We start from the raw sequence: 13,443 nt of genomic DNA, 5'->3' as shown, positions 1-13,443 counted from the left end.
AACTGGAGAACCAGTCCACATTCCTTGCTTTCCCCCTGAAATTTCTTTTCAGTTTTTAGTAGATATTGTTATACATCAAATAAAACTCAGATCTTTCGGTCTTTTTTCTTTATTTGTTTTAGCCTTGACATACTGAGTACCAAAAGATAATACCAATATATAAATGATGGCAATACAGTAAGAATGTACAAGTCATGGTCAGACACTATGTACAAATTGGAATTCCATAGTAGTCTCTTTTATTGGATGTTTACAAATTCGTACAATACCAAGGCAGACTTTGTAATCTTGTTTACTCTAACATACTTCAAATTGCCTTACTGATATTATATTTATTCTGTTCTTACAAATATTCATTTTCTTGCAAACAGGTTTGACTAAAGCAGTGTTCAGCTAAGAAACAGTTATCATTTAATTTTTTTTCTCTTCTCCTCTTCCTTTGCTGAATTATCAGATGATTTAGAAAGGTTTTTAGTTATCTTTCTTATTTCCTTATCTTTGCCACTAGATGTTGCTTTTATCTCTTTAGCTTTAAGATTTTTGTCTAATCCTGATCTCTCCTTTTCAGCTTTTCTGTCTAGTTTAACCTTGTCAGATTCTTTCTTTGATTTATCATCAGCAACCTTTTTAATCTTTCTGTCCAAGTCCTCAGTTTTTTTCTTGGTTTTCTTCTTTTCTTCATCTTTGGCTTCCTTCTTTAATTCATGCTTTTCTTTCACTTTCTTCACTGGCTCTTTGATCTCTTTAACTTTTTCTTATTTTCCAATTTAAAGGGAGGTAAAGGTTCATTAAAGAAGGTGCATTAAGAAAGTAGATTTTAGTAAACTAAGCACATATTTCCATTCTACTACAGTTCACCAATGCATATTTCCACTTCAAAAGAACTTGGCCACACCATATTAGTAGTGATGGAAGAACTGAATTAAATGCAAGTACAGCTGATACTCTTTTTTAAAAAAAAAATCAAAAAAGATCTTTTGGTAACTATTGGAATGATTTCAATACCAATTTGAAAGCTTTCTCTACTGGAAACGGTAATTAAAATCCTGACAATGTCAGTTTTTCATCTTTAATTACTTGGATGCTTGACAGGTGAAGGGACCTATTAAATGTATTAGGAAACTACTACTTATATAGATGAAGAAAATGGTCTGTAGATAATTAACTATCATCCAAACTATATCAACAATGCAAACAAAAGTTTAGTTTTTTTATGCTAGTCTTGAATTATGAAGTTCCAAATAGCCCAGGACTGGAGTATATGAAGAAATACCTTCCATCAAGATGTTTATCCTGTTTATGATGCTTCCACCCACAAGAAGGTGTCAGAAGCAGGGCTTTTTAAGGGTTTAGGTCAGAGGTCCTCAAACTATTTAAGTGGAGGGCCGATTCACAGTCCCTTAGACTGCTGGGGGGCTGGACTATGATGAAATAGTCCAAAATTAAGATTGTTGTTGTTGTGTGCTTTCAAGTCATTTCAGACTTAGGTCAACCCTAAGTCTAAAGTTTAGGACAGGGGCCAGGTAAATGACCTTGAAGGGCCACATCCAGCCCATGCGTCTTAGTTTGGGGACCCCTATTTTAGGTCCTCCCCAGGTAAAGTTTTGAAAGCTACTTTATACCCTAGCAAAAGTTATTTTCTCATTCCAAACTTTGGGTACAACTTAAACTTTTTGTACATCAAAATAAATGCAGCTTGAAACCACTATCTGCCCTGGTTCAATGCTATGTAATCACTGAAGTTGATGATTTTACAAGGTCTTTAGCTTTCTCTGTCAAACACTGCTGGGTGCTTTATCAAGCTACAAAACTGCCATGAATCCAAAGCATTTAGCCATGGCAGTTAAAGTAGTGTCAAATTCTACAGTGTAGATGCAGCCTTAATCTCATAGGTCTCTCAACACACATATGCACACGGAGTATTTATGAATTGCAATAATTATTCCCTTAATTAAAAAAACAAAGGAGAAATATGTTGAAGTAGACGGCCACAAAATTTAAAGTTTCTTTCATTCCAGTACCAAAATATCTTCCTGAAAATTCATAACAATTAGCTAACTGCATGATGTGTAAAAATATCTATTTATTTCAATTACAATGCAAATCAAGCCTAAATCCAATCAAACACTGTCATGCAAAGAGCATAAACACACACATGCATTTCTACTTTCAAGAATCAGAGCCTCACCAAACATTACAAGGAAACTATTGGAGAGGGGTGGAGGTGAGGAATTAATGGGCGGAATAGGGTTTAATTTTTCTCCTCAGAGTACAACCTTTGTTTTTCCTTTATCTTGGGACTGCCACTGCAACCATACTCCTCAACTGGAATCGGGCCCAGGTAAATTGAAGAGGCATTTGGGAGGGGGTGTTCAGGAGGCATTGATCATGCTGTTTCTATCACAGTTAACACTTCCAAGCTGGGATTCCCCCTCCAAGCACCCACATTCAGCAAGGTATCTCCTCATTCCTTTCAGACAACTCTCCCCATACTTCAATCACTCCTTTGGGAACCAATTTTATGGATGAAAAGATGAAAGTATCTTTGAAGGACAGTTGCAGAGAAATGCCTTCCGTGATTATATCTTTACCTTGAGGTATTTTTAATTGCCTGGACTAAAATAAATTCAGAATTGATTTGTAAATGCCATGCATCAAGCATTTAAGGTATTATTTATATGAACTGTCACAACACAGGAAATAAGCAGTTTTAAAAAATCAGGTAACTAATATTGCTAATTCCTTGGAATAACAGTAATTCCTTATAAACATAAAAAGGAAAGCCACCCGTTTATTATTTATTTAATGAAAGTTGTATAGCATTTTTCATTTGTATATTTTATTAAGATCTTATTTATGCAAATGATCTAACTACTTGGGTTATTAGCCGAATCCGAATTCTGCCACTCTGTCTGATATTTGACAAGGCTTGGGAACTGAAGATTTCTGATTTCCCTAATTGTACTAGATTACATATTTAGGGAAATTAACTGTTATCGTACACATTTACTCCATTTGCACACAGAAATTGGAAATGTATGTGCAGAAGCCCATTTCCATTCATGTATAAGCTCTTAACTTATCTGGGAGCAAAGTTCTTAAAGTAATTTAAGTAAAGCATTCCTCTAACGTACTGTCTGATATTTCATGTTTCATAAATTTCAAGAGAAATATGCCACATTCTTGTAGGCACAAAAAACATCCAGAATTAGTAAATTATACTTACTAAAATGGCAAAACACATGCATTTCAGGCACTAAAAATCAGTGCATTATGAATGCCACTAGAGCTCAGGATAGCAATGTACCTTTAATTTTAGCTTTTCTCTTGGTAACCCCTCCAGGTAACACTCCTATTTTTTATAAGATGGAAACAGTTTACAGGCATTACTTTAAATATTTAAGAACTATACACACTAAATGAAAAATCAGACTTACCATTTTGAAACAGCATGATTTCATCAGACCTTAAAAATAACAGGCTGCTAAGTTTTCAAATAATAAAGTTGGGAGAGTTGGAGCAAGCCAACATAACAATCACCAGCAGAAAGACATAGCAGTGTGGGATAGGGGAGTAAAATCCCCCCACAAAAGCTCCACCAGGAGGGGAAAAAAAACGAGAGGATCGGAAAAACAATCTAGATTGATAAGCAGAGAGGAAAAGCACCTGTGGGAGAGAAAGGACCAGACTGGGGAATGAGAAGAAGGCCATTTCAGTTAGTTGGTGGGTAGGTAAAGGAAGCGAAAATTATCTATTGCATATGTATTCTTGTATAAATTTTAAAATGACAAAAAACCTGGGTTGGCTTAAACAAGGGCCAATACTGGAACAGAGACACAGCATGAAGGCAGTGGCAAGCAGAGGTGAAAAATACTCCTACCACATTACCCCTCAATTGCCCAAACTGGAGCAAAAAGGAAAAGAAAAGAAAGGCAGACCTCCCTTCATCCTTACCTTCTTTTTCAGCCTTTGGAGTTCATCAGCAATTTGTGGGAGCTATTTTGGTCACATGAAGTGAACTGGAGAAGCAGTGGACATTTTTAATAAAAGCTTATTGCATGAGATTCTTTGCAGAGAAATTGTGGTGGCCATTTTTAAAATGGGACTTATTATATGGCACTATTAAAAATAGCCACTGAGGTCTATCTGCAATCTATCTGCAATTAGCCCTTATTAAAAATGGTCACGGCTGCTCTGTTACATTTCAAGTTCCCAAAATGGTAGATAAACTCTGCTCCAGCTAAAAAAAGTGAGGACAAGGCGAGAGTTGTCTTTCTTTCTCCAGGTTGGGAAAGTGGGAATGGGAACACTTCCCACCTCTGTTTCTTGTCAATGCCTTCACTCTTGTGTGCCTAAAAGATGACGGTTGACATCAGTGCTCCCCTGCCCCCATTTTTTCAAGGTGCGTTTTTATTCTTTCCCCTCATTTATATTCTTTTCCCTATATGTATTTGCATAAATGTACAAATTTTAAAATCAGCAATACAGTTTATATTATACCCCCTTGCAACTCTTCAGATAAACAGATCCTCTCCTTCGCTTGAGCTGTTCCAAGTATGGTCTCTCTGTGTAATTTAAAAAGTGGAGAAAACAATCCTCTGTAGCTACAGTCCACCGCCACACTTGTTCTAACAAAATAAAATCATATCTTCGTCAGCTATAAACACCTTCTGTGGGACATAGGGCATTTTCACCATGTTTTGGAACCTTTCTGGGTAAAACAAAAGTCCTCCAAACTCCTTAGATACCATTTGCAAGTCCCAGGAGCCACAAAACGGCCCTGGGGAAAATTGCTCTTTCTGTCGCATGCACCTGACCCAGCCTCATGACAGAATGAGTACTTAAGTTCTGACTGCATTTTCTAGTCTGTGCAAAGCTGAATGCTTTTGTTTATCTAATTAAGAACAGAAAAAGTCCAGACAAACAACCCTTGAAGATCCTAAGATGCTGAAAATAAAAGCAACTTCAGAAGGTTTGTGTTGCACAAAGTACTCCCTCAAAGAGTAGTCAATCAGGTAAACATGTTTAGTTGAACTGGATATACTATGAAGCTAGAATGCTTCTACAAAGGCCATTCCAGAGCATGAACCACTGTAGATTTCAATCACATCAACAAAACCAAACAACCTTTAAATATTATATATTCTGCGTGCCACCTTCTAAACTATCATTTTCCTTGCTGAGAATTTGTACTGATTACAGTTTTTGCACTGTGCAAATGCTTCACTATTTCAGTTGTCCAGGTTTTGATGTTTAACTTTTCTAAGCAACCTTGGGAATACTAATCAGCCACTGCATTTCCTATTCATATACAAAATCACACACACAAATTTTTATTTGGAGATTAAATAGAAATGCACACCTGTGATTCCCAGACACACTATAGAGCAGGGGTGTCAAACTCATTTTCAGATTAGCCACATTAACCTTATGGTTGCTCTCAAAGAGCTGTTTGTAATAAGAAGACTGTATAAATGTAATTATGTTGCCTTGGAACTGAATGTCTAATACAGTACATGTCACTACATAAATAAATAAATGATGGTGAAACTATGTTGCTCTTGTATTAAAAGCCTACCTCCCCCACTCCATGAAAGCCATCCACCGATTGCCAAGATTGGCTGAAACTTCATGTATCCTGTTTATCCCCAGACCCCCTGTGAAGAACAACGAAGGTGGGGAGCCACATTTCTTCAAAATGCTATTCCTAATTTTTGCCACAGAGTGAGGGCCACTGTATTCCACTAAGAGGAAAATGGACCAAACATGGCTTTGGCTTTTTGAAGCATTCACCTCCAGCTCCAACTCTGGCCCCTCAGGGAAAAGGCTGACCAGGCCTGGGGGTTTAAAAGGAGAGGCCACCACCTGCCTTGCATGCTGTCACCCAGATATTCAAGCTTCAACTGCAAGAGGCAATACATGATCAGCATCTTCTCAGTGCAGCTAAAACAGCAGCAGCATTGCCGATTCCTGTTCATCTGCAGTCTCCAAGACACGGACACACTCTCGCAACTAGGATGCAACCATTCGTTGGAAGAGGGGGCAGTGACAGCCCAGGGAGCATCTGGATCTCACAGTCCATATAAAATGACGTGATGGGCTAGATTTGGCCTGGATGTCTTGAGTTTGACACATGTGCTGTACAGCCATTTTGCAATATTTGAACTATCAAGCACAATCAAGAAGCCGTAAAAATGTAAGAAACTAGTACATTACTATGCAACCCTTGTGAATTCACAGTGACTCCTTAAAGGTGTTAAGAACAAGTACAGTAGAGTCTCACTTATCCAACATAAACGGGCCAGCAGAATGTTGGATAAGTGAATATGTTGGATAATAAGGAGGCATTAAGGAAAAGCCTATTAAACATCAAATTAGTTTATGATTTTACAAATTAAGCACCAAAACATCATGTTATACAACCAATTTGACAGAAAAAGTAGTTTAATATGCAGTAATGCTATGTAGTAATTACTGTATTTACGAATTTAGCACCAAAATATCATGATGTATTGAAAACATTGACTACAAAAATGTGTTGGATAATCCAGAACGTTGGATAAGCACGTGTTGAATAAGTGAAACTCTACTGTAGGTACCATTTCATCTATCAGTCTGTTTCACTGCTAATAGCTTCTTTTTACAACAAGTATTTCCTAATACTTATGTATTTTTAATGCAGTTTTTGGTAATGTGGACTTACTTGTTTGGTTCCCTTTGGGGCCACAGAGAACAACCTTTAAAAGATACGAATATGAGTTATCGTGTCACTTTTTGTGAGTTTTCCTGAATAAATTTCCACTCCTGCCGAACATTTCCTCAATACACTGGAGATCTGTGTCATTCATTAATTTCAGTGGCTAATTTGGGACAATTGCAGTTTACAACTTTCCTTAAATTGTGATGTCCGTAACAGAACAGAATGTGCTTTTTAAAGGAATATTGCTCAGTACTCACGCCTTTAGGCTCCTATATCAGATCCTTTTCGAATCTTAGTTAGTTAGTGAATTAATAGAGACTGAACATCTCTTATCTGGAAAACAGAATTCCAAAGAACTCAAAGACTCCTTCTACACTGCCATATAATTCAGTTCAAAGCAGATAATCTGGATTTTATATAGCAGTGTAGAAGGGGCCTAAAATAAGAAACTTTTTGCTTTTAGTCTTGCAAAGGAAAAAGGCTCAAGTTTGCAGGTCCACCTGATTTGCTAAAAAACAAGCCATCAACAGGCAACACCTGAGAACCTACATAAAAGGTTCTCAGGAGTTTCATCTTGTTGCTGGTAGCAATGTCAGTGTTTGGAGCTATAGCCTCAGACGGTTGGTGATCTTGGGATTTGTGAACTTTGGACTATCTCTTAGACTTTGGCATTTGGATTTTGGGTTGACCTTGGACTTTATTACCTTTATTTATTAGAGAGATGAGCCAAAACTAACAAAATGAAGTTCAACAGGAACAAATGCAAGATATTCCACTAAGGCAGAAAAAATGAAATGCAAAGATAGGAGAATGGGGGACAACTGGCTTGACAGCAGTACGTGTGAAAAAGGTCTTGGAGTCCTCGTGGACAACAAGTTAAATATGAACCAACAATGTGATAAAGCGGCAACAAAGCCAATGGGATTTTGGCCTGCATAAATAGCAGTATAGTGTCTAGATCCGGGGAAGTCATGCTACCCCTCTATTCTGCCTTGGTCAGACCATACCTGAAATACTGTGTCCAATTCTGGGCACCACAGTTGAAGGGAGGTGTTGACAAGCTAGAATGTGTCCAGAGGAGGGCTACTAAAATTATCAAGGGTCTGGAGAATAAGTCCTATGAAGAGTGGCTTAAAGAAATGGACATGTTTAGTCTGCAGAAGAGAAGGTTGAGGAGACATGATAGCCATGCATAAATATGTGAGGGGAAGTCATAGGGAGGAGGGAGCAAGTTTGTTTTCTGCTGCCCCAGAGACTAGGATGCGAAACGATGACTTTAAACTACAGGAAATAAGATTCCACCTGAACATCAGGAAGAACTTCCTCACTGTGAGAGCTGTTCAGCAGTGAAACTCTCTGCCCTGGACTGATGGAGGCTCCTTCTTTGTAGGCTTTTAAGTAGAGGCAGGGTGGCCACCTGTCAGGGGTCTTTGAATGCAATTTTCCTGCTTCTTGGCAGGGGGTTGGACTGGATGGCCCATGAGGTCTCTTCTAGCTCTATGATTCTACTCCTGATGAAACTATTCTCATCTCATTAGCTTCATGAAGTCAGTTCATATAGATTTCTCAGGAAAACCAAATGTTAGTTTGATGTTTTATAAGTGGAGTTCTCCAATTAATATTCTCAGTTGGACTTAGGGTTTTAGCTGTTCTGCATCCCCCATTGGATCTGGGGTTAAAAACACACAATGGTGGATTCTAAAGCTGGCATCCTGTTAGTGACATGTACACACAAGTGGGATAGTCATTTGTCGGGGGTGCTTTGAGTGTGATTTTCCCATTTCATGGCAAGGGGTTGGATTGGATGGCCCATGAGATCTCTCCCAACTCTATGATTCTATCTATGGAAATCAGATTTGGGATCTTAGAAGGGACTATCGTCTCACCTTGTGATATTCACTGCAATTTATGTCTCCTCAATGGGATTCTTCAGTTTGAACGTGGACTGCTTGCAGTTTTGACTAACCACCTGTTTGAAAATGAATCTTCATTTCATAGTATCATCTTGTTGCTGAAGCTGCCTCTAGTTCTCCACCTCCATCCCCCTCTTGGCATTGTTGGTGGTGGCTCAGTGGCAGAAAGAAAAGGACAATCTACCTCATCACATGCCCAGAACAGCACCCCACTGAGATGAATGGTGTCAGAGCAAATCTAGCCACTTTGCACGCTTGCTTGCTTTTGCACTGAGGCTCTGAGGGAGAGTAGGAATGATGGGCAGCATCAGCACCAGCAAAGGTGGCCGAGCCATGGCCACAATCATAAGCCAGACATGGTTTAAACAGGAAAAAGGCCTCTTGTGCACCTTTTGTGCCTCACATTTCCTTTTTCCATCTTTCCCCAACCTCTGGTACCCCCCCCTTCCCCAGAGCACAGGAGGGTGCATGGCTGTGAGGAAAGCACAGCTGCATCTGTGAAGGATCTGCAGGGCGTGGATGTTGCACACTGGCAGTTGAAGCATCTTTAAGGGTTCTTATTTAATTATATGTAAATAAAAGTATTCCAAAATTGGAAAAAAATCCAAATCCAAAATGTTTTTGGTTCCAAGCATTTCGGGTAAAATATACTCTACCTGTCATTACTAATGATCAGTCTTTTTATCCTTTTCATTTTAAAATCTTAACAACAATAGCCACAATACAGGTCAAATATCCTTTATCCAGAATTACAAAATGCTTCATAATTCAAAATGTTGGGATCTGTGAAACGGTGAGAATTCATAACTCACACTATTTCACAGATTCTGGCTTCTCTCTCCAGCTAAATCTGCAGGAGCACCCCAGCAGCTACCTCAAAGGTAGAATCAGGCAGCTAGCAGCCTACCACTGCCACTGTTAGAGTTGGCTGCAATTACTAGGTTCCCCTGTCAGAAGACTTGGATAGGAAAGGCACGGACTAGAATCCGAACTCTGTCAGTGTAAGCAGAAGGGAGAGGTGAGCTGGCTGGTTTCTTTGTTTGTTTTGGTGCAGAGAAGAATCTGGAACAAGGCTGAATATAGCTGTCAGTAGTCGATACTCCCATATCCCAGTTTAGGCCTTACTTCAGCTAAGATATAGTGGTGAAAAAGGAGCAGCACCACTTGTGTAAAGTTTAGCTGCAAATTGGAGCATGTCATCTTCTCTCCTCAGATTGGGAATCCCAAATAATGTGTGTCTGGTGACCAGTGCTTACTGCTGCCTCCACTGCTAACTTACACCATTTCATATACAAATACTTGTTCTATATTACAAAATTCTAAAATCGAAACATTTCTGGTCCCAAGCATTTTGAACAATTCAATTTTTATGAAGTATCTTCCATTATGGCAAAAATACTACCTTTTTCTCTTTGTTTCCTTTTTTCCTTTAAAAGAAATACTTTTTAATACTGGACAGCTCAAATGCAAGTTAATTTAAGCATCTTTGATGTTTTATTCTGTACAGTTTTGTCTATGAGGAAAATTCAGATTAATATTAAAGATTTATATCCTGTTCTGACATTTACAATAACTAAATCCATTTCTACCAAGACAGAATACCTTTGTAATATTTTAGCACAGCATAGTTATTTGAATTTATTTTTGGTACCCTGACACTCCCTTTGTTTTAAACCTGAAAAGAGGTTTCAATTATTTCAATTCCTCCCCAAGAGTTAATGTAAATAAATATGCCAGGCTAGAGACAACTAACTTACTATGGACATTATCAAAATCCCCCATAATGGTTAAACATTGCAGGATCAGTACCTGGACTGAAATCCTTAATTATTCGAAGTTAAGTTGTGTGTAATGGTCATTTTTAAGTGTAAATTCACCCTTGAATGCTTTCATACTTTGCATGGTGAGTAAAGTTGTACAAAATAGTGTCACCCCCTCTGTGAGACCACATCACGTTCCATATCAATGGTGGATTTCAATTAATTAAAGAGGGTTTATATTAATTAAACAATCATCTTAAAAGCAAGTTATCAGACATTCTTTTTAAAACAAAAGCTACATCAAACTATAAGGATCAGTTTTTTGCAAGTATAGTCTATTGTTTGGTCAAAAATTATGATTTCCAAAATATTCCTAATTTTTTGACACTTAGCATACTGCATCCACCAACAAATCAATAGTTTGCTTCTAGTTATTTTTGCAAGAATTGCATACAATTGTCAAGTTTTATTACATATGAAACTTTATCTATGCTCTGCAACAGATATAGTTGAAGGTGGTCACAGAAATCCAGGGTTCATCTTACTAATTTGGTTGGAATAAATAACATAAAACATACATTCCCTACAAACCATTCATACGTTAGAACCACAACAAAGCAAACAAATATTTGTGCAACATATATACTGTTCCACAGTATTAGATGCTCAGCATTATGAAGGAAGCCCATATTTGAGCATTCACAGTTTTCACACCAATAGCAGCATGAATAATAGAAACCACTACTGCTTCATCTACTTTAGTAATTATATTAGCTCAAAGGGGCTGGGCATTTGCTCAGTAGTATGCATGCAGTGCAAGGCCAAAATGTATCTAGCCCACCCTTCCCCATCTTTCCAGAAACTTTTGTACACACACCAATTCCAGAAGGGTATGTTGGTGCATAAAAACATAGAAAAGGAAATTACTGAATTAGGTCATTTGTATAATAGTCATCTCTAATTGAGATAAGTTAGGGACACAGCAGGTGAGGAAATCAATCAAACTCAAGTAAATCATTCACTTTAGAAGAGTTTGTATTGATTATCTTTAATTAGCTTGACATTACAGGAAAAATACATATTTACAGATTCTCACTTTCATAAAATGTCCATTAAGTTGTTACAAACAAAACCGCCTTTGAGATATAAATAGCATAAGAAGAAACTAAGAATGAAACATCTTTTTCAAAATATACAATAAGAATTACGTACTATTTCTTTCAAATAATGAATGGGTTTAATGATTAAATAACAAATTTTAACATCTATTTTCAATAAAATCTGTAAAATCATTTAAAAAACCAGAAAATTAAGGAATAATCATTGATAGCAAAAATCAAACAATTTCAAAAAAATTATTTAATCATATAGAGGCAGAATCTTATAATATTAAATATAAATATATACACGATATGTTAGTCATGCCATAATGTTTTACAGCCAATTAACACTGTGTTAGAAAGATGAACCATTTGAAGGTTAATAATACAAGTTACTATCATAGTGCATGTACAGGTTAGTGGTAGGAATGCACAAGCTGAAGCAAAACCATACAGAACCCAACCACATAACTGAAGACACTTTTACCTTGCTACTAATAAGCGTGTTACTTCAGTTCGTCTCTCAACTGCAAGTTTCTAAAAAGTTTTTTGAGAAATGAGTCTATATTATATGGCTGGTATGTCCATTGGGGAAGAGGAGATTACTCCATTTAGCCCAGAACCCTGTTGCTCTTTGATTGATGGACATTTTCATTAGTCACTGAACTCTGTCCTCAAACTGAGGTCACTGGTTCTGTAAATCCACAATAACACATGTTTTTTTCCCGTGAACCCCTTCATTCTGTGACGTACCATCAACATCATCTGCTGCATCGCTCTCTTCTTCTTCTATTATTTCAAAGGGAGTCATTACATCATAGAGAAATGAGAGGAAACCATAAAACCAATCAGAACTTTCCTCTGCTAAAATATTAAGGACTTCCTCAAGTGAATCAATATTTTCATTATTGCCATCTTTGGTCAGGCCTACACAACAATAAAGGAGAGACAGAGAGAGAGAGAAAGAAAGCAGCAGTTAGGTGGAAAAAAGAAGCTGACACAGAAGATTTTCAGAGATCTGTCATCATGATTAGGATACAAAGTGTTAAAACGATATGGTTGGGCAAATTAGTAAAAAGAAATGTGAAGGAAGCAAAGCAGCATAGTTTCTTGTTAAGAAGAAGGGGAAGAAATACAGATGTAACACATATGTACACTACCAATCTTGCTATGCTTATTTGTCATCAACTTACAATCATACTTTTAAGAAGTATATCAACCATATAACTATGGTGTCCCCTGGCCAACGTCCTTGCAGACGGCCAATTCTCTCACTCCAGAAACAACTCCGGTTGCTCCTGACACGAAAAAAAGGCTGCAGAGATATAGCAATTTCAAATTGGGTCCATGTTTAAACACCTGTATAGCTGTCACTGTCAGTACTTTCTGCATTTCATTTCCATCTAACACTCCCAATGAAAACTCTGGATGATATTCCATACATTTAATGATGTGGGCTACAGTTCATGAAAATTACTATTATGGACCTGGTAGTCCTTATAATACCACAGGACTTTTTTAAAGTAACCAATTCAGTTTGAGACCAGTTTTTAGTCGTGCCATTATATTATGTACTAGCTGTACCCGGCTACACATTGCTGTGGCCCAGTCTGGTTCAATGGGAAAGAGAGGATTGAGAATCGTGGTTATTTTCCTGCAGGGAGAGGCCATAGGCCCCTCCCAGAGAGCGACCCCAGTGCCGCCTCCTCCCTATTATCGAAAATCTGGCTACCAGTATTAAAAAAAACTCTAAAATCAGGACAGTGAATGAAGAACACCACTCAGAAAAAAAGAGGAATTTCAGACATTAAACAATCAGGGCCAGCTAACACCTCCCAACAAAGGATTCCCTTAGGCAGGAAGAAGCCAGGCTTTGAAGCTGCAAGGCTATTCAATGCTAATCAAGCTGGCCAATTGCAACATTCACACTTGCCTCAAGCAGAAAAGAGTTCTTTTTCCCACCCTGGACC

At 37.7% G+C, this 13,443-nt stretch overlaps 1 protein-coding gene across 10 annotated transcripts in view; it reads right to left on the bottom strand.

The window, feature by feature from the left end:
- The window catches only part of asph (aspartate beta-hydroxylase), a 141,400-nt gene that overhangs the window by 84,579 nt on the left and 43,378 nt on the right, over positions 1-13,443 (bottom strand). The window contains exon 5 of one of the 10 annotated variants that reach the window (XM_062980340.1): positions 3,308-12,400. The exons of the other annotated variants lie outside the window; for them this stretch is intronic. Within the exon in view, the coding sequence (XP_062836410.1) occupies positions 12,159-12,400 (242 nt within the window). The 3' untranslated portion in view covers positions 3,308-12,158. Of the gene's footprint in view, positions 1-3,307; positions 12,401-13,443 lie in introns of those variants that run through there. 10 annotated transcript variants of the gene reach the window in all.

This window comes from Anolis carolinensis, chromosome 4 (assembly GCF_035594765.1).
Source record: "Anolis carolinensis isolate JA03-04 chromosome 4, rAnoCar3.1.pri, whole genome shotgun sequence".
In the NCBI taxonomy this organism is placed as follows: domain Eukaryota; kingdom Metazoa; phylum Chordata; class Lepidosauria; order Squamata; family Dactyloidae; genus Anolis; species Anolis carolinensis.
This window is presented reverse-complemented; position numbering and strand designations above follow the sequence as displayed.